At 47.8% G+C, this 22,095-nt stretch overlaps 1 protein-coding gene across 2 annotated transcripts in view; it reads left to right on the top strand.

Annotated features, from left to right (window-relative positions):
- Window positions 1-22,095, top strand: part of CNTRL (centriolin) — a 1,008,983-nt gene that overhangs the window by 701,004 nt on the left and 285,884 nt on the right. For both annotated transcript variants that reach the window (XM_078641873.1, XM_078641874.1), the window contains one exon: window positions 17,946-18,110. In XM_078641873.1, the coding sequence (XP_078497999.1) occupies window positions 17,946-18,110 (165 nt within the window). The remainder of the gene's footprint in view (window positions 1-17,945; window positions 18,111-22,095) is intronic.

The following is a 22,095-nucleotide window of genomic DNA, read 5'->3' as shown; positions in this document are numbered from 1 at the left end:
TCTGTCAAGTGGAATTCGTCCGTGGCAGAGATGAGTGCTGTCTCTGTACTGTGGTTGGACCTAAATACAGACTGCGTTGCATAGAGGGGCTGGTGGTTGCTGAGATGGTCAGTGAGGCGTTGGTTGATTTGTTTCTCTAGTCCGGGTATTTATAGAAGTGAGATGGGTCTGTAGTTGGAGAGCGTGTCTAAGCCAGCAGATGGTTTCTTGAGCAGGGGCATTCCAGTGGAGTGTTTCCAGCTGTTCAGGAATGTGACTGAGTTAATGAGGCGTTGTGGGCAGGTGTTAGTGCTTAGCTGATTGTCAGATATCCTTTGGTGAAAACGTGGTAGCGACAAGGGTCAAATAGGATACCCGAGTGGATGGTCTTTATGGTTGCCGGGGTTTCAACAGTAATGACTGAATGCCACGCTGTCCGGGTTTGTTCTTTGTCCGTGATGGGAAGTTGAATTGCGACAGTTATGGGGTCCGGTTGAGGGTCGACGTTGCCGTATATGGAGATGATTTTGTTAGAGAAGAATTCGTAGAGTTTGTTGCAAAGGTCTTGTGAGGTTGTGCTGTTGCTGGAGGTGTCAGGAGGCACTGTGAAATCTTTGGTAATGGATATGATTTCCTTGCTGGGGGGATTTGGGTGTGTTATATGGTATGGCTGTGTTGCCTTACCATGGAATACACCTACAAAACCTTTCTTGGGTCCAGTCAAGGCCTGAACAAAGAAAGTTGTGTACTGAATTGAGGCTTAACCAAAGCACACCTTATAAGTTCTATCTTTTAAGTCATAGCTAAGTGGTTGCTTATTTAGAGATCTATCTACCCTCTACAAACAATAGAGCAAAAAATACAACAAACATCAACTCCAAGAATGGAGTATCAGCAAAATGCTCCGTCACCTCGCAATTAGCGGTGACGGAGCATTTTGCTGATATTTTCCTCAACTTCCGGATCGCAACCTACCATGGTTGTGTCATCTGGGAGGCTTTAATTACTGGGTTCAACATTTAGCGACCCTGCATTTTATTGTGTTTTTCTATATCGGCACCTGGGGATTTTCACTCACTCCTCGGGTCGGAGATACCTGATTATTCGTCGCATACGTATGACCTTGTCTTCAACCCTTATCCATCTTTATGCAATTATAAGTAACCTTCGGCCAGCTGATACAACTGTTGGGGCTGGTACTGTGTGCTGATTGTGACGTTCTGTCTGTCCAATAATGGGATTTTGTGAGGACAATATCCACGTCTATAATTGCATATCTGGATCGTATGTTTGGATCTTATGAGGATTTCTTGACCCTGGTTCGTTGCTTTTGGATAGACTCGTGGTCCTGCACACCTCAAGCGGACATTGGGATACTCACCAACAGTATTTATGCCTTGACAAAGTCTTAGTGCAAGACGAAACACGTGTTGGCAAATTACGTGCTGGGAGATCTTATATGAAATTTTTGAACACTAATAAAGAATTGATGAAATCAGAAGAAGATTGACATTGAATTTACTTTGGACTACTTGGATCTTCATTATTGGAGTTGTTTGTTGTATTTTTTGCTCTATTGTCTATAGAGGGTAGATAGATCTCTAAATAAGCAACCACTTAGCTATGACTTAAAAGATAGAACTTATAAGGTGTGCTTTGGTTAAGCCTCAATTCAGTACTCTTAGTTCGGTTTCAATTCTATGTGTACCTACAGCACCTTGAGGTAGTAGGTGCTTGAGGCCTATTTAGCACCCGTCTTCTACATATTTCTTGCATTGAACCAAATTTGTCACGCTTTATACTGTGTACGTAATACCATTTCAAATGATGAATAGTGCGGACGTTTCCTCTAGGAACACTACTACCTAAATCTTGCAACAAAGAAATTTGTGTAAAGCATTTAACAGTACCAAACAACGAAATAAGGAAGCCACACAACATGAAAGAAACACAAAACCAATTTATAAAAATTGATTATATATTTTATGAATTTCTAGAGTCCTTGATTAACAAAATCCACCAGAGGGTTCCGAAGATATAAGTTTGTAAAGTTTTATTCAGTTTTTTAATTCAATCATAAACAAGCATTGGCCAATCAAATCTTTAGAAACTTTTTTAAAGTTTGTGACAGCTAGTTTGGCTACTTCGGCCCGGCTTTGGTGACCAAATCTGAATGGGAGAACGTCCGAGGGGCCTTTGTAGTATAGTTGAAGAGTTTCCAGGCCATTTCCAGACTTCATGGCATGAGCACAATAGACTTTAATTGAGTGATTTTGATTCTGAGGATACAGCAGGCAAAGATGCTCAAGTATTCTCCGGTTATGGTGCAGTCAATGAGGGTGCCTTTGAGGTGATTCTTTAGTCCACAGGTCTTGTAGGGCAACTTTGTCCACATAAGTCGGGGTCCCTTGAAGTCCTCTTTGAGACCCTGGAAGGCCAGCTGCGGCAGGGCTACTGGTCACCGTATGCCATAGTCCTTCTGAAATCCTTTAGTGGTGGCTTGTGTCTCTCTTGGGCAGCCAGTCAGGACTCTTAACGACATTCCCTGGCCCAGCCGACTTTGGTGCAACTTTTGGCCATCGAGAAGCGGTGTCTTTTTGGCGCCCAGCAGCTGGCAGTTGTGATTCCTCCGAACTGGCTACTAACTCCCCAGGTTGGGCTTCTTCAACTTTAATGTTCCTGGTGCTGTTCCAGGAGGGCAGCCAACTGACCCTTGGAGACACTGCTACGGTATGGGGCTGCGGAGCAACTTTTCCCAGAGGCAGAAGCTCCAGAGAGATTCCTAATTTCACTAGCCTAAAGTGCAGCAGGTGCAAACCAGCAGCCGATGCTGCCTCTCTTTGTGCAGTCTGGGGTCCAAAGAGCAGTCTTTCTTCAGTTCTTGTTACCGCTCCGACCTGAACGGAATGTCAGGGTGCCATATTCAACCTGGGAAAGAGCCCTGAGTGGACAACATGGTTACTAGCCGATGGGCTCCCAGGTCCCCTCTATCTTGGTGATGTTTTTCCGGCAATGTGTGGCATCTGGCAATCCGAGAGTGCACTATTCTGGCCACTCTCAAGACGTCTGAAACTTTTCTCAACTGTGAGAAGGTTGGTAGCCCTCCCTAGAGGTTTGGCTACCTGGGGGATACATGCCTACAGAAAAACCTCTTTGGGCACTGGTCGTCTAACCTCTGTGGCCCTGCCTTAAGCCTGTCTACCTAAACAAAGGGCAGCCCCTCTGGAGTGTTATCGCCATTGGCCCACCAAAGTCGGCTTTCCTTTGAAGCTCCCCTTCTGGGATAACACCCTGAGTGGCTTCCTAAATGGGGAGATGCCATCTCTCAATGCAGCTAGGTTGCTATTGTTGTCAAGCCTGGGAGTCGTTCACATTCCTGTCTGGCGGAGGCGGGGCTAGGACGAAGACGCAGCCTGCATCGGCTCCCGGTCCGCGCGCTGTCCGGCGGGCGATTGTGGCGGCCCTACATGCAGCACCGACTCCACGGAGCAGCCTAGCGCGGCGGAGCTCCCAGGGCACTAGCGGCCGGTACCTTTGGCTTCCCGGGGGTCCGTGGGGGCTCCCACGAGTGGACTTTGCGGCCGGTCCCGAGGACAAGATGGCGGCCGGCGAGCTCCGGTGAGCCGCGGCGAGGAGCTGCTGCCGGGCGGTCGCTGCGGTGCTGCCGAGATCAGATGGGGGCACTGGGACGACGAGGATACGGGCGGTAAGCCCCGGAGAGAGAGCAGAGGTGCGGTGCCCGGTAGCAGCGTCGAGGTGACAGACTCCCTCTGCCTGACCTTAAGATGGCGGCCGCGGTGATTCCGCGAAACGCTGTGGCGACCTGAGGGCCTCTCCTTGCTTCTCCCCTACCGGCGCTGGAGACATTGGGTGCCCTGGGGGAGGCCCTCGAGTGAGGTCGAACGAGCGATGCCCCGGTGAGCACTCCCACGTGAAAGGAAGTTCTGCAGGGTGCTAAGGGCCCCCCGTCCCCTCCCTCCATTGCTGGCTTTGGATGCATCGAGGCACCGGTCTCAGTTTAAGTAGCAAGAGTAGAGGTGAGAACAGAGGGGTGCGGTGATCGAGCCCGATAACTGCTGAGCACTACAGGAGGGCGGGAAGACTCTCACTTTCTTCAGCGCAGCAAGTCCTCTGCTGATACACCATTTTGTCTCTGTCTGATCTTTCATGGACACAAGCTTGCCCTTCAACACGGTGGAGAGCTGGGAGCAGACCCGGGAGCAGGTGAGCGCCTCGTCGCCGCGCACCTGCGCGCCTAATTACTGAGCTGTATTAAGGGAGTTCACAGCCTGTCTTCCAGATTACTTATTCCCTATTACTGAGCGGTATTAAGTGAGCTAACAGTCTGTCTTCCTGATGTGTCCTCTTCACGGCCAGTGCGTCCTGCAACAACCGGACAGCCCTGCGGGCTTCTGCGAGAAATGCATTCTTCCATCATAATCGCAATCCGCTTAACTCTTTAACTGTGTGGTTTTTATTTTTAACACTTGTACAGCTGCGCAGCAATTAGTGCCAGCTGCACCGTTTAGGCCTTTTACAGCTGCGCAGCAAGTAGTGCCAGCTGCACCGTTTAGGCCTTCTACAGCTACGCAGCAAGTAGTGCCAGCTGCATCATGTAGGCCCTTTTTTACAGCTGCGCAGCAAGTAGTGCCAGCTGCACCGTTTAGGCATGTTACAGCTGCGCAGCAAGTAGTGCCAGCTGCATCTCTTGGCCCCTTTTTTACAGCTACGCAGAAAGTAGTGCCAGCTGCACCGTTTAGGCCATCAATTAGATGTACAGTAAGTAATACCAGCTGCAGTGTTTAGACCTTTTCACAGGTGCACATCTAGTAGTGCCTGCTGCACCTATTAAGCAACTTTCTCCGTGGGGTCAGTTCAAATTGAGTCATGACTCCTGCGGCATCAGAGGTGGTCTGAAGATGACGAGGTTGCTGTGCATTTTCTAGACATTGTTAATCAACTTGTGATCCACCCTATGCTCTTTGCCCTAACGTTAGTGTCTCATAGGAGCTTACGGTCATATAGTAGTCTGGTGAGAACTTGGGCATACATGGCGGTGGGTACCGAATTTGGTTCTATTAGCAGGCTGGTACTAAGTTCAGTGTTCTCTAATGGTCACTGGGTGGTCATTTTTATTCTGTTCTACTTTGTCTGTATCTGCTCTGTGATGGGTCCCTACTATTTGCAAATATTTCCCCTGTAACTTTTATCTAGTGCCAGGTGGCACCTCATACTCCTAGATGAAGGGCCCAACAAATTCCCACCTCACTTCCCTGACTGCACATTAATTCGGTTATCTCACCATATACGCCTTTATTATGCGCCGCCTTTTTGCCCTTTTATTTCTCCTCACCACCGCTTTCCCAATAACACCCCTCTCATCCCTCCCCCACCCTTCCTCGCCTCATCCTCCCAACATGGCCACCTCTCGAGTTAAGTCTGGAGCCAATTGCTACAAAATCATTTATCCTCCCGATCAGTCTAAAGCTACAATAAAACGACTGAAGCATAACACTATTGAACGTTTTCCGGACTCCCTTTTTGTTGATCAATTTTACAATGGTTGTCTTGGGAGGCTCAAAAACGATTTCATTTTCTTCACTCGCGACACCCCCTCTTGGTCCAACAGTTTTTACAATTCCCTCAACGTCACCTCCTCCTCCTCTATCCCTTATGGGAAACAACTAAAAATCTCCCCCTCTGAGTGCTTCAATGGCTACCTCACTATCTCACTCTATAACAACGGTACTGTCATGATCCAAGGCAAAGACACCTGCCTCTCGCTCTTTGACCACCTCTTCCCCTCCTTACTCCCCTCCTCTGCAACCGGGTTTCCCCCTGTCTCTCCTTCCAGCTCCACCCATTTCTCCCTTTCTCCCCCGCCGACCCCACCCCACTCCAATTGGCTGCACTCTCGAGAAGCACAGTTCGGTCCTCTTCCCTCCCCGCCCCAACTTACCTCATCTCCTATTCCTCCCCCCTCACAGTATGTCCCCTCCCACATTACTTCAGCCTTACCACTAGCTAATACGCTCCTCGTCCCATCTGCATTATCGCGATACTCAAATCTCTTCTCCTCCCCCATACTTCTCCCTATTACCCCCCTTCTTAGTCCACCTCTCCTCCAACCCACTCCCCCGATTAACTTTCCCTATGCTCCCCTTATCCCTCCTTCCATCCCTCCTCTCCACCCCTTCATCCCCTCGCCATTCATCCCGTTTTCGCCACATTCCCACTGCATCTCTCTCCTCCCTCCTACTCCTCCAGTACTGCTGCACTACCCCCTTTCCTCTCCCAGTAACCCCTCCCATCTCCCTCCCTCGGGCCCAGCAGGACCATTTCCCTTCCACAACTTCCCTCTCTCTCACTCTGCCAGATGACCGTTCCCTCACTGCCACCTCTCCTAAGTGACAGGACCTCCACAACTACTGCACCTCGCTTCCTCCCAAACCTCCTACATTCCCATAACGCCACTCAGGCCTCCCCCCTCCTACTTCCCTACCGCCGTGTTCCGCACCTTTCTCCCTCTAAACTTGTCCTTAACTCCTCTCCCTCTTGCAACACCAACAATGACAACTCTCCCTTAACGCCCAATTCACTTACTTCACCTGTGAACCCCACACCCCAACTTACCTTCTGTCCCCCCACCTCTCCCCAACTTACCTCCTGTCCCCCCACCTCTCCCTGCCTTCCAATACCACCACCCCTTGTCTCAATCGATCCACCCAACCTTCCGTGCTCTGCCTCATTCTCACTGGAAAATACGCTAGGCTCTCTGATCACCTCCATCTCCCAGCTTACAGCTGCCATTTCACTTATATGCTCTAAGATCTCCACCCATCCATGCACCTCTACTCCCTCCCAACTTCCCATGAGATTCACTTCGCCCCTTCACCCCAATACAGCCAAGCCCAACCTCTCGTCTGCAAACGTCTTTAACTCACACAAGCCCTTGAACGCCACCCTCCTTCAACAGACATACCCTAGCAACCCCACTATCTACACTATTCCGACCATCACCTCTGTCAGAACAAAGCATCCACCTAAACCTTCCCGAGCACCCCCACATAAGTACAATATCCCGATCACCCTTCAGAGCCCAAGTGCCCCCGTCACCAAAACAGTCTTGACAGAGCTGCGCTGTATGCTTCACAACTGCAGATCTGCAGTAAAACACAAACTTGAAATCTCCGATACCATCACCCTTCACAAACTTGACATGCTCTTCCTCACAGAGACCTGGTTCAAAGATACCTCTCACTCTATGTTTGATCTCCTATTTCCCACAGATTACTCCATATTAAGGAATGACAGAACTGACAACACGGGGGGAGGTGTTGCAGTCATCTTTAGAAACGCCCTCCAACTTAAGGCTTCTCCAATCAGTTCCTCCCTCACATTTGAATGCCTTTCTCTTGAGCTTCAATTGAAACACCGTCCACCGCTCAGATTCCATATCATTTACCGCCCGCCTCGTAGTGGCCCTTCGTTTATAGAAGATCTCACTGACTTCATCAGCGACCAATACACACAAAGTGACAATCAGACCTTCGTGGGTGACTTCAATCTCCACTGGGGCGTACCGCAAGACTCCTCTGCGAACTCTCTGGCCACCTTCCTCTCTACAAACGATCTTATCCAACACTGCATTGAACCAACCCACTCTAAGGGCGCAATCCTGGACCTTGTTATTTCTAAAGCAGGCATGCTTTCTACCTCTACCCCAATCCATGTAGATTGGTCTGACCACCACCTCATCCCATTCTCTCTTCAACTTTCACACTCTATAACTCTTGGCCAACCCAAGAGGGCCATCTCCTGGTTCCGTGATGCCAAAAATATTGATGTCGGTCCCCTCTGTGAATCAGCTTTGCTATCACTTCCAAGGCTAGACCCAAACATAGCTGTTGACGATCTCACCTCCCAATGCCTCACAGTTCTTGCAGCTGAAATTAATGACGTCGCTCCACTCAAAAGCAAAAGGATAAGGCCCACTCCCTCAGCACCTTGGTTCAACAAATCCCTTTATGAGGAAAGGAAGCAGCTAAGATTCCTGGAGAAGCAATGGAGGCAAGTGCCCTCCACAGACAATTTAGCCATGCTTCGCACAGCAAGATCCAAGTACCACAAGCATATCTTCCTTGAGAAAGCGGCGCACTTCAAAACCCTCCTTGACTCCGCCAAAAATAGACCCAAAAAACTATTCGATCTCATCAAGACTCCGAGCTTCTCCCCCCCATCCTCCGAGGTGGAGGATTCTACTAAGAGAGCAGCGGATTTCGCTATTTTCTTCGATGAAAAAGTGAAATCACTTGTGGATCAGGTCGCTCATCCTACACCTCCAGAGGAGCGCAAATCCTTAGCCATCTGGCAGAGCTTTGACCCCATATCTGAAGATGCCCTTCTCAAGTGCATACGCGAAACAAAGCCCTCCAACCATTCTCTTGACCCTATCCCCAGTGCCATTGCCTTGGACTTCTATACCCATTCCCTTTCCTATTGGACCACTCTGATCAACCTCTCCCTATGGCAAGGCTCCCTTCCTGTCTCCTTCAAAACTGGGCAGGTCACCCCTCTGCTTAAAAAGCCCACTGCTGATGCGAAGGACCTCAACAACTTCCGCCCCATCACTAACCTTCCCTTCCTTGCGAAGATCACAGAAAGTTGTGTAGCAAAACAACTCTCTCGTCATATCAAGGACAATGATCTTCTTGACAATTGTCAGTCTGGCTTCATGCAAAACTGCAGCACTGAAACAGCCCTACTGCAAGTGGTTGATGACACGCTGAGGATACTCGATTCGGGGGGGTCCTGTCTTCTAATTCTCCTTGACCTTTCTGCAGCCTTTGACACTGTCAATCACAACACCCTCCTCAATATCCTTCAACAGAGAATGGGCATGGAGGGCACTGTGCTTAAATGGTTTGCATCCTTCCTCTCTGACAGATCCCAAATGATCAAAATAGCGAACAGTCTTTCTTCTCCTGTGGCGGTAGGTCAGGGTGTTCCTCAAGGCTCTATACTTGCACCCACATTGTTCAATCTCTACTTAGAACCACTGGGAAACCTCCTAACCAAATCCGGGATTCACTATCATCTCTATGCAGACGACACTCAACTCTACCTCAAGGTTGCCTCCACTCATGATCTCTTCTTCCTAAGCTCTACTCTGGACTCCATCCAAAACTGGATGTCAACTCATCAACTGATTCTGAATCCCTCCAAAACTGAATTCCTCCTCTTCTCCTCCTCACTCTCCCCCCCCCCCCCTTTTCAATCATGGATGGATCAGATGAATCTACTAAACAATAAACCCATCATTGTCGACAGCGCAAAATCCCTTGGAGTCATTCTAGACAAAAAACTCAATCTAACTCCCCACATCAATTCTATTGCAAAATCTGCTCGTTACCAACTGCGCCTTCTTTGGGGAATCCGACGCTTCTTCCCGGAGCAGGACCTTATAACCCCGGTGCAATCGCTGGTCCTCTCCAGACTAGACTACTGCAATTCTCTTCTTACTGGCCTCCCCAAATCTCACCTGTCCCCACTTAAGTCTGTTTTCCATTCAGCAGCGCGGTTCATTTATGGGGCCAAAAGAAGCAATCACATCACACCGATGTTATCCACCCTCCGCTGGCTTCCCTTCGAGGCTAGAGCTATCTACAAGACCGCTTGTATCACCCACAAAGCCTTGCACTCCTCCTCTCCTCGCTACCTGGCGAATAAACTGAAACTCTCTGGAGGCTCTAGACCCTCACGCAATGCGGAGAATCTTCTACTTGAACCTCCCACTTTCAAGAAGGAGAGAACAATGGCCCAATCCTTTTCAGGCAACGCAGTGAGAATCTGGAACTCCCTTCCGCCTCTGCTCCGGACCACCGCCTCCTCCCAGGCCTTCAAAAGGGACCTCAAAGTTCTCCTCCTCCAGAGACACCTCCAAAAGTAATTCACGTCCTCTTGTTATTTGGAGGAAGATTTCCCACTACTGATAATTTCCACGACCATTGAAGTGCCTTCCCAGGGTATTCTTGGGGTTGGAGTGTCTGCCTCTTTGGAGTATTTTCCATGTACTTGTGTTTGGTGCCCTTGTGTAACATGCACACACCACTTTGCCCTTGTAACACACGGTTTGCTACCTCTCACATGTTTTTACCTTTGATACTGGCACAAGTGCCACCTTTGCCTACATAACGCTTGTTCTTGTGCCTGAGTGTCTAGCACCTTTTGCAGTATTATACCTCTAATGATACTTTGTTTTCTCTTGTAACTGCACACTTGTCACTTTTTCCTCCTGTGCACTTTTTACTACCTCATGTATTTTTGGCTGCTCACAATTTTTACTACCTCATGTATTTTGTTTGCTCACAATTGTCACTATTACCTTTACTACCACATGTATTTTTGGTTGCTCACAATTTTTACTACCTCATGTATTTTGTTTGCTCACAAATGTCACTATTACCTTATGTAACGTAATGTATGCTTTTGTAATCTGTTCTTTTGTAATGTTTCTCATTATGTTTCATTTCTGTTCCTTTTGTGAAGCGCTCTGACACCTTCGGGTAAAGTCCGCGCTATATAAAAATGCATAAATAAATAAATAAATTCCTTGCAGGCAGTAAGTGGTCTGTAGTTCAGTGCCTGTGTGAGTCCTCTGGACCAGCTGGAATCGCAGAGTGGCAACTTTCTAAAAGTTGCTTTACTTTATTAGAGACATTAAATTAATCTCGGGTTTCAAGTCTGGTTTATTGCCACAATTAATTTGATACTTTACAGTACCCAGTTATGCAGTCCCATTTAGAAGTTATCTAGGCTGGGGTGCTACTAACATTTCCACAGCAAAATGACAATTTGAGTGGATTTGCCACAAGGAGATATAAAAACATACATGTCCCACCTAATAATATTCAGCTCCCTGCCTTAGGGCTGTTAGACCTTTCTTAGGGGAGACTTGCTTATAGTCAGTGAAAGGGCGGCTTTGCCTCTTTGGTAAGGTCGAAATGGTAGTGTGACAAATTCCCTTTCAGTCTGCAGTGGCCGGCTGGGAGTCATTTTCTACTTTATCACACACAAGTTGGCACAATCAGTGCTGCAGCCCTGGGTGGAGACTTTGACTTATATGTCCTTAGTACCATGGAATCCATATACTAGGGACCTATAAGTAAGTCAGTCCTTTCCAATTGGGGATAGCCAATACGGCATACAATTTGTGATCGGTAAGATCACTGACCCTGGGGTCTGGTTAGTATGCCTCCGTGCACTCTGAGTCGAAAAACAACCAGCTAGTAGTCCAAATGGGAGCAAAAAGTGTGGGGGGTGCATGCGAAAAGCCTGTTTCCTTAGGCTTGCTGTGTTTGTGCTGCTATTGATGTGGTCTACAGGAGCTGTATGCTTCAACCACAGCACTCTCAGTGGCTGAAATTTGCTGTGTGGCGACATGGGCATCTCTCCTTACTTTAGCCTATCTTTATTGCCTGGTTTTGGAAGTCAGGAGGGATTCCATTTTGCATGTGATCTGCTCCAGGTTTTCCTTGTCTGTCCACTTCTTCAGAGTCACCACCTGGTAGGGGGTACTGCTTTGGAGTCTTTTCAAGCGGTACTAATCTGCAGGTAGAAGTATTGATTGGTATCAATATTCTTCTGGTCGATACTCTGTCTACCTACAGATTCCTTAAAGATCCCACCCACCTCGCCATTCTGCCATTCTGAAGGTGATCATTAGGCTTGCATTTCCATGTATGTGAGGGTGGGTCTGGGGTGAGGGGCGCTATTTGTCGGGAAGGGGGATTGTGACTGTTCAAGCATAGCATATGTACGGGTGGTAGGGCTAATCAGAGTTAGTAAGATAGGGCAAGGCAAGGTAAAGTCAGGCTCATTTCAGCTTCAGATCAGAGCATCTCTGGGGCAATTGCCCATTGGATGTCCAGCAGGAAACGGTATTTCGTAAGCAAAGGGGTAAACCTAGATCACAAGAATTCAGTAGACACATAATGATTACAGTGGCAGTTTAGAATATATAATAACAGACATAAACATAGCTTAAAATGACCTTCAGGGGCAGTGTTTCACGGCAGAGTTTCTCTGAATTGCCGAGACAGACGAAGAACAAAAAAAGGAAGTCTTCAGGCATACGGCATAATTTTGCCAATTTATATGGTCAGCAAAATTCACAATCATTCCTTTAGGCCTTAAAAAGACGTTCACAGCAGCAGAGTGTCCTCACTACCTTATAGTGGGAGCCTGTGCCTGAATATAGTTTCTGTCAAGATGGAAGTGATATGGATCACATTGTGTTGGCCATGATAGTTACTAAAATACTGACTGCCTCCAACGCTACTAAAGCCTGCTTTAGATCCTGGTGCTAGCAATGTTCTATTCAAGAACATTGCTGCCTTTGAAGCTAAAATGCACCATCTCACTTTAGAACAATAGTGTTACATTCTCACGGAAGGAAGCTCATTTAACCTCTTCTCCTGCACTCTGTATTTTGGACTCTGATTCTCAAGATGGATTGTTGTTAAGGATAATCTCTGTTTTTGTATCTCCATCCCACGTTCAAAAAGGCCTCCGTGCTTTGAGTGGTTCAGAGTCCTTTACCATTCCCCCTCCTACATGCCTTGCAGTCATGAATACAGATAGTAACCTACTGCATGACTTCTGATATCGAGGATTATAATGCACTTAAGAGTATATGGTATGGCTATATCATAGAACAGCTATAAGGACATGGTTCTGAAAGCTACAGAGGGGCTCAGCTCATGCTAGGGCACCCTCTCACATAAAACCAAGCACTCTGCCTCCAGGATTGTTAAGGCCTGCCATAGGAGTGACTTATAGGTTTCTATGTGTCTATATATAAGGTAGATATAGGAATACTATATCTAAGCATGGGGTGATTACACCACCTTGCCCCAGCTGAGTGATCAGCCAGTGGTGTCAGTTTAGATGGCCAGCCAGGGGTCGCATAATACATGCTGCAGCCCCTGGTAGGCCTTGGATGCACCTATGCCCTGGCTACCTATGGTACACTATACAGGGGCTCACAAGGGTGGCCCAATGTCCAATTTGGTATGTACCTAAAGTACATGGTATCAATTTGGAGAGAGAACAGCTGGGCTGTGGGTCTGATTAGCAGGCCCACAGCCACACTAAAGTCGAAAAACCAGAGTATCACAGCAAAAAGTGGGGGCGACCATAGGAAGCAGACCCTACTCTCCTACAGATACCCCCACCCATTTTACACATTCAAAATTGGGGGACTTGTTGAATAATTAGATTTTTCACTTTGATCTATCCTATGTAAACAAATTATGCTCACTATTGATACACTTTCAGCCCACCTTCAATGGGAGAGGGTACAACTCGATTATCGATTTTGCACTCCTATCAACCAGGTATTCAGCATTTGTGTCCTTATGGGAAATAATTGACACCCTGTTGAGTGATCACTACCCTATTTCCGATTGGTGGTTGTATCTGGTGTTTCTATTGGGTTAAGGTTAATGTCCTCATTGGTTGGGTATTTGAGGTTTCTGATTGGTTCCTGGTTCTGTGATTCAATCATTGTAGGGTTGGGACTAGGGCTAGGGTTAGTATTTCTATTGAAAGTAGGGACTAGGGCTGCCTGTACCATGGGCTGCTTGGACTTGGCTTGGGACTACTGGTAGGGCTAAGGCCTTTATTGGACGTAGAGATCAGGGTTTTTATACTGATTGGTTGCTTGGACTAGGATGCTAAGATTGGCAGTAAGGTCCTGGTCTCCTATTGGTTCTAGATTTTAGGGCTAGTGTTGTGATTGGATAGTGTTAGTGCTAGGGTTCCCATTGGCTGAAGGGGTCACCTGATTACTAGGGCTACACAAGGCCAGGGTTAGTGCGTCTCTGCCCAGGCATCGAGGCTAAGAGCAGAGAGGACAAGGGTTGTTGCCTGTTTGAGCCTGTTCGAGACTAGTCGGGACTAGGGCCAGAAATGCTGCCCTTTTTTCTCATTTCTCTTCCTACTGCTAAGACCTAAAAAAAAAAAAAAAAAAAAAAAATCTTTCACTCTTTTATCCCTCCACTATCCTTTTCAATCAAAATTAACAGACTAACATGTTCACTTCTCAAATTCCATATTCAACTATACTAATATACTGAATAACATATCTATTACTCAAATTACTTAATATTTATACTATACTAATTTTAAACACAAATCTTTTATGGGTTCTGGAGTGGCGTGCTACTCGCCAGAAAAGCGCTTCAACACCCATTGGCGGGTAACAAGTGCTATATGAATGCTAATCTTTCTTCCCCTTTTATCCCTCCGCTATCCTTCTCACTACAAGTAACAGACTAATATCCACCACTGAAATTACCTCATATTTCACCATATTAATTCACCACTAATCCTTTATAGGCTTACAGAATAGCATGCGTCAACAACCGATAAATAAATACAAACCTTTGTCCTCCTCTATCCTTCTGCTATCATTCCATATCCAAATAACTCACTAACCTATACACCACTTAAAATGTGCTTGCATGTTTCACTATACTACTTCAACACTAATCCTCTCCCGGAGTCCCGGAGTAGCGTGATACCCAACAAAAAATCGCTTTGGCGCCTCGTCAGGGGTAGTAAGCGCTATATAAATGCAATTACAATACAATACAATAAATGAATTAAGAACATAATAATAATATGTATAATAATATGTAAAATAATGTCCATATTGTACAATAATGTCCATGTTGTACTCATCTGTCTTTGCTATCAGCCAATGGCAGATCGCCCACTGGGTTCCCCCCTTTCATGACTCAGTTGCTTTTAAGGGTGATCTGGATTTCTCACGATTTGTCTTGTGTGAATTCTTCCAAATTCTTGATCATTTTCTCCCACTCCAACTACTTTCTGAATAGACATTCCTGCTTGGTGCCTTTTGAACCCAGGGGTTCTATGTTATTGCCTGAACACTTTGAGGATGTGTTAGGCTGGGGAGAGGAATGGGAGGGGTCAATGGACCTTTTGGAACACTAGGATGACTTTGCAGAGCAATTGGACTGGTATGGGGAACTTAGGGAAGCTAGTTGACTGGATACTTCTCCAGTTACTGGCATGGTCTCCCCACCAACTGTGGCTATGGAAGAGGGGGCACCTTATGCCATGGTGGTTAAAAGGCAGCAGAGGTCCTCGGACTAGAGATGCCTTCCGTGCAAGTCAGGAATATTTTCCTGACCGAATTGCTTCAACCTGGGGCTTTCACCTCCAAACCCCTTCTGCCCTTTAATGAAGCACTGACTGATGTCTTTCTAGGCATGTGATCCAAGCCAAGACAATTGCACGCCGCCATCGCCCATTTCCGGCCGACCCAATGTTCCTCAGCCAACACCCTACTCCCAAAAGTTTGATGGTGCCAGCCTCTCCATCCCAGGGCGCATTCTACACTGCCCCTCTGGAGAGGGAATCCAAGAGGCTAGATTAATTTGGTAAGAAGATGTTATATTCCTCCATCCTGGCATTGCAGTCAGTGAACCGCATGCTTATTGGACCATTTCTCCCACTCCCTTTGGGAGACAGTTGCACAAGTGCTGCCAAAAGTCCCAGGGAAGGCCAGGGGTGTGCTCTCTCATGCAGTTAAGGACAGGAGGGATGAGGCAAAATTCACCATGGATACGATGGATTCGCTGTGCAGATCGATGTCCACGAAAGTGGCCTTGAGGCGCCACGCCTGGCTTAAGATGATAGTTCTGCCCACCACCGAATGCTCGGGGGAGTCCGCCGCTGTGCCACCCTACCATGCTCGTGGCTCCTGCTACAGACCACTGGCATGCGGGCTCCGCTGCTGGCAGCGTCAGTCCCGTGCAGTTCCCGGCCACACGGTCCCACGCAGGAGATTGATGCCGCTGAGGGAGAGGATGACCCGCTCCCCCTCTCCGTCTATTGCTGGGCCCATCTCACCTCCTTCATGCTACAGACTCCCAAGGGCCGGCTGCTCACATCCAGAGGCTTGAGGGTCCGCTTCTTTCCACTGCTGGTGGGGGCTGCACATCTACGAGGGCTTGGCCCACCTCTTCTCTACCCCGGGCTTAACCTCGCTCCGCCTCGCCAGAGATTTCTTCACCCCATGTCCCGGGTTAGCCGCCTCCCATCACTCCGCCGTCTGAGTGCGCGAGCCCACGCAGACCCCAGCCGAGTGCCACACAGTAGCCTCCGGCCGCACACCCACAGGCCCAGCGGTGCAGGAGCAGCAGGCGCAACCCTACGGTTCTGTACCATGCCCCTTACCCACCCCCCGGTCAGACTGCCGCAGGATTGTTCCCGGGGGGGTGTCAGCGAAATTTCCTCACCCCCCTGGGTCAGCTATTCGGTGCTGTAGAGTTGGGGCCCAGATGAAGGACTAGAGCGGCAAGCAGGCACGTCCTACTCGGCCGCCATTTTGCACACGCCCGCCTGACTTCATTTTTGGCAAAAGTTGTGACCCCATTCCATCTGGGTGAATCCATCACGCTGTCCACCTTCTTTGCTCCCCCTCATCCTTCTAAGGAAGAGGAGTGTCTGCACCGTCTGGACCCAAAAAGAGCGATGTCGTTCTACCTTCACCGCATCAAAGAGTTCTGGGCTGAATGTCCAACTCTTTGTGGGGTATGTAGGAGCTAAGAAGGGGCAGGCAGTAAATGTAAATGTAAATGTATGTCTCTTGTAAAGCGCACTGCTGCCCTGAGGCGTCCTGGCGCTGTAGACCGCTGGGGAACCCATCCTGGCTATCCCTGTGAGATGGTCCCTACTGGGTATCGCCAAGGTGAAACCAGGCATCCCCGGCGAATGTGGGGGGCCGTTGTAGAGATGAGGCAAGCTAATGCCCAGAGTTGCCGAGTGTGATCCCTGGTTAGAGTAGGCACCGAGGAGAGAATTATCGAGTCCGCTGACCCTGGTCCACGACCCTGCCACGTCGGGAATTGAACCCTGGTCCCGGGCCGTTTCTCTGCTTCCGGGTCTGCCGCCTCTAACCAGTGAGCCACACCACTCCACTGTGCAGTGAAGAAAAGGACCATCTATCTGTATTAAGATCTGCTGTGCCGTGGCTAAGAAGCAGCCCCCTGCCAGATTAAGGGCCCATTTCATCAGGGTAAAGGCTGCGACTACAGCCTTGGCTCAGGTTGTCCCGGTCCTGGACATCTGTCAGTCTCCAACGTGGGCATCCTTGAATACATTTGCCAGGCACTACTCGCTCGACCGTCAGTTCCGCAGGGACGGCCATTTTGCCCATTCGGCCCTGCAGGACTTCCCAGTGTAAGGTATTGGTCAGCAACCCACCGCCGGGATAATATAGCTTTGGTATCTAATTCAAAGGTAAGGAATCTGCAGCTAGAAGTCTCTATCAGATGAATAAGTTACTTACCTTTGGTAATGCATTATCTGGTCAAAACTCCATTTAGCTTCAGATTCCTTACAGCTCCACCCATGCCTCTCCGCTTTGCAGACTAATTTGTAGGGCTAGGGTTACTCCTCATTTCAGGACCCTAGTTTTGCACATGACTGTCAGTTATGTAGTGGCTCTGTGCTTCTGGCGTGGAAAAAAACTGATGTCCGCGTGCCTGGATTGTGCCTATATAGGTTCCGCCATGTCATAACCAATTGTGACGACGCAGAGCCGAATGGTGCCACCTGATGGCCTGCAAGGGTTATTGTTCATTAAAAGTTTCCAGATCCGGCCTGACCAAAGGGAAATTCAAAGGTAAGAAATGTACAGCTAGATAGAGTCTCTACCAGATAAATCGATACCGAAGGTAAGTAACTTGTTCTTCAGGCCCATTTTGGTTTTAACCCTAGAAAGTGGAAGGCAAACACAAACATGTATCAGTGACAATTTGTGGGGAACCACCACAGGGTCCAGTAGATCATACAGACCACTCCTGCCACAGCTTTAGGACTTAAATGCCACATGGACTACTCAAATTTTAAAATGAGTTTCCTTATTGTAGGTTGAAGAGCAACAAGAGGAGACAGTGGCTTTGGACCGGATGCTGGGCCAGAAGAAGGAGGAGCTGCACCTCCTTCAAGACTGTATTGACCAGAAGAAAGCAAATCTCAGAGAAGTCCTTTGTGATGGAGAGGCCGAAGTGACTGAGAAAAGGAAACAAATCCGGGTATGTTTGTGGCATAATTTAACATGAGAACTCTTTGTAAAGAGGACATTATGATGTCCAAAGGGATAGAATAAAGAGAATGTTTGTGCTCATAACTAAAGAATCTGGATGCTGCCTTGTGGTGGGATTGGTTGTCGAATTAATGTGTTCTTTGTGTTGCGTTTTCAGAGTTCAGTGAAAACAATAGGAATTTTTCCAGGGGGGGGGCGCAACACCATCTCAGGGGGGGGGGCGCACTCCACCATAAAACCTTAACTGTGTTGGTCTTAAACTGTCCCACGTCATCGCAACTCTACAAACCATTTCAAATGGAACTGTTTCTTGGGAGAACTTTGGTAACAGAGGGTTGGAGGGGGGAGGGAGGGGGAGATAGAAGGGCATGACGTGCTCTTTCTTTGACAAAGAGCTAACATTCCTTGTAATCGTCCTGGGAGGGGGTTAATTGGTCGAGCTGAAATACTTCAGCTGCAGTGGAAGGCAGGAAGTCTCTGCTAAAACCGAAAGCAAATGAACAGAAAGTCCTGTTCCTTTGCTTTAGATTTCATAGCAGAGGATACTCCTTGCCTTCCACTGCAGCTGAAAGTGACTGTTACTTTCTTTCAGTTTCAGCAGAGGGAAGCATTTCAGCTCTATGAAGTTAACCCCGTCTTGGGAGGGTTAGCTCTGAGCAACAAGCATTTGCAATGCAATAGGTCTCGCATTAGGAAAGTTTGAGCTATTGGTATTGTAAATGGCTAAGTTTTTATTTGTTTTTTTTTTAAATAGCTAAATTAATAGCTTTGTCATTTACAATGCTAATAGTTATAACTTTCGCAAATGTGATACCTATAGCAGGACGAGACAAGGATGCCCACTGTCAACACTACTCTTTATATTGGCCCTGGAACCACTCGAGATTGCAATACGCTGCTCAGACAAAATACAAGGCATTGACATTCCAGCCCGCAACCTCAAGATAATACTTTATTCAAATGACATACTTCTTACAATAGTCTCATCATGGAACTCCATGCATCCGCCTTCTCTGGGGCCTTTGGTTACAAAATTAACGCGAGAGCTGCAGTCCGTCGAAAGCTCGCGCCGCCGGCCTGCGACCAGGAAGTCAGGCAGGCCGGCCCGGACAACCGGAAACAGGAAGTAGGAGGGCGGGAGCCTACCCCGCCTCCCACGGAAGAGCCGCGATTGTTTAGAGCACCGGAGCAGGCAGGAGCCTACCCTGCGCCACGGTGCCGAAGAAGGGAGGAAGAGTCCTGCTGCTGGTGAGAGCCGCTGCACCAAGGAAGCCGGTGAGTGGGGCTTCGCCTTGTTAGGTTGGGCTGCGAGGGCGGGGGACATGTGTGTGTGCGCGCGCGCGGCGGCGGGCTGTGTATGTGTGTGAGCGTACGTGTGTGTATGTGTTTTGGAGTCTCTGTGTATGCGTGTGTGTGACTGTGGGGGTCGGGGGGGGTTGCCTGCCTGCGTGTCTGTGTAAGTGCGTGTGCGCGCGTGTGTGTGTGTGTCTGTGTGCAGCTGACTTGCTGGGAGTATGGGAGGGAAGTGCACGGCGCGGCGCAGGACGGAACGTGCGCGTTCGCGCACACAAATCCAGGGAAAAAGCTCGTAACACCCTCTTGTCCTCCTTCCCTCCTGACAGGCAACATTAGGTCTCCAGCTGTTACCAGCTCGACCTAAAAAGGAGACAAAGTTTCTTTTAAAATTACACAGGCAGGTGCACAATGCCCCACAGGGCTAGTTGCCAAAAGCAAAATGCCAGCCAGCCATGTGTAGTTTAAACAGCCTGCAAATTACTTGTCTTGACATTAAATATGCTTATATTTAAAGAAATATGTATTCCTTTGTAATGTGACTTTTCTCTCTTTTTTCCCTTTTATCAGTCATGGATCATTGAGGCAGCCCTAGAACACAATTAAAAGTGCTCTCTATTTATGTCCTGTTCTAAGTATGCACAGACAAGTGCTGACAATACAGCTTTAGGTGACTGCTTATTTTTGTATCGCCTGGGACATCAAAATAATGACCTGGCACCCCTAATTATAAAACTGGAACAGCCATATTATCAAGCGACAGCGATAATTATCGCTGGCTGCGCTTTGGGTGAGATTTGTTTTCGCCGGCTATCGCTGGACATTATTGCCATGCTACCGCTGTATTAACAACGCAGAGCGTAATGGCGATAATTATTCCAGTGATAGCGGTGTTTTGACCCTGTGGTCGTATCAGCATAATCCACCCCCAAAGTAAAGTATAGGTAAATCAGCATTTTAGCAGACGTTAGTTTTGGCGAAAACCACGGTTTTCGCCCAAAACTAACATCTGCTAAAATGCGTGAGCCTCCTTGTAAATATCGCAATGTGCACATCAGCAATATTTTACAAGCAGGACTGCCAAGTGACTCCCACTTTGCATCTCATTAGAGATGCAAAGCAGGCGTCGGGAAAACGGGCGCTAACATGCGCTAATGCATGTTAGCACCCACATTTGTAAATATGGCGATAGTTTTATCTCCGCGTTTTTGGCTTTTAAAGCCAAAAAAGTAGAGATAAGGCCCTTGTTGATATGCCCCCAGGTTTGTTACAAGATCAGCACATTTATTTCCTCCACCCTGATCCCTGGTTAATGCCATAATAGCAATAGTTTTAGCTTACATCTGAAACCCTACGCTCCAGTCAATAACATGCTGAGTTACTTCCAGTGTCAGGGAATGCACCCTAAATTCAGACAAATCGCTCCTCATTCTCGCCATTCACTTTCACGCTCACCCTGCACTCACAGCGATCACAATGTACTCACACTGATCACAATGCACTCACACGGATCACCATGTACTCACACTGATCACCATGCACTCACACCATTTACCTGCTTACCCTGAACTCACAGTGATCACTCTGCACTCACAATGCACTTGCGCTGTTCACTCTGTACCTCACCCTGCAGTCACACGAGCACACTATTCAACCTGCACTCGTGACACTTCACTCACCTGTCCCCCTCACTGCTCAATCTGGAATTTCACTCAAATAAGCCCATCAATAACCATACATTCATTCGTTCCACTCTGCACTTACACCATCACCCAAATTCATATGGCCATCTCACTCACCCTGCAGTCACTCCTCTTACCCTACTCTCACACTGTCGCATGGGTCACTGTGCATTCCCGTGTATTCTCTTGCCACCTATACAGCGCAGAGGGTTAATGTGCCTGCTACAAAAAATGTGTACTATGCAGATCAAAGAACTGAGTGTGAGTAAACAATGAGAAGTGCTATAAAAAAATTAAATGTTTGCCAGAAAGGTGCTGTAGAGAGATGAGGTGCATTGTTGGTGAGTGGCAGTGAGGGAATTCATGGAGAAGGAGGAAATGGAGGAGGGGGCGCCAAAACAGACTGTTGCACTGTGTGCGACCAGTGCTAGCCCCAGCCACGGCTGGGAGTGTTAGCCCCAGTTCGGGTCTAGTTGCTCTCCTGTACACAAGTATGGCCTGTCGTGTCCCATCAAGGTTTTCTTCCTAAATTACAAAAGGACACATTTACATGCACTGCAATCCAGCCTTTCAGGGGGCCCCTTGATAGTGGCAGCTCTGTTTTTGCCCTGACGGCCTGGAATAATCCCTAAACAGATTTTTGTAAATACCGTTTTGTTTCGTTTCTTTTTAATGTGATTGATGTAAGAGAGTCTATTACTATTTGCAGGGAAATGTGTTTGTTTCATGTAACAACCATAAAAAAGTTTATTTTAGATCAAAACCTGCAGTTTACTAAACAATCTTATTATGTTGAACATTACTTGCCAGATATTGCCCAAGATATGCGCGTGGCGGTTGATTGTATAGTGTACCAGATTCCCGAATTTTCTGTTAGGTGGTGGGGGGGCCCAACATCTAAAGAATTTCAGGTGGGGGGGCTCAACCTACAAAAGTTTGAAGACCTCTGCCATATCATGATGTAGATTTTGTTAATATTATAGTCCTTTTGTACCCTCT

Source organism: Lissotriton helveticus, chromosome 5_1 (genome assembly GCF_964261635.1).
Source record: "Lissotriton helveticus chromosome 5_1, aLisHel1.1, whole genome shotgun sequence".
NCBI classification, from domain to species: Eukaryota; Metazoa; Chordata; class Amphibia; order Caudata; family Salamandridae; genus Lissotriton; species Lissotriton helveticus.
The sequence above is the reverse complement of the archived record's forward strand: the minus strand, read 5'-3'. Positions and strand labels throughout refer to the sequence as shown.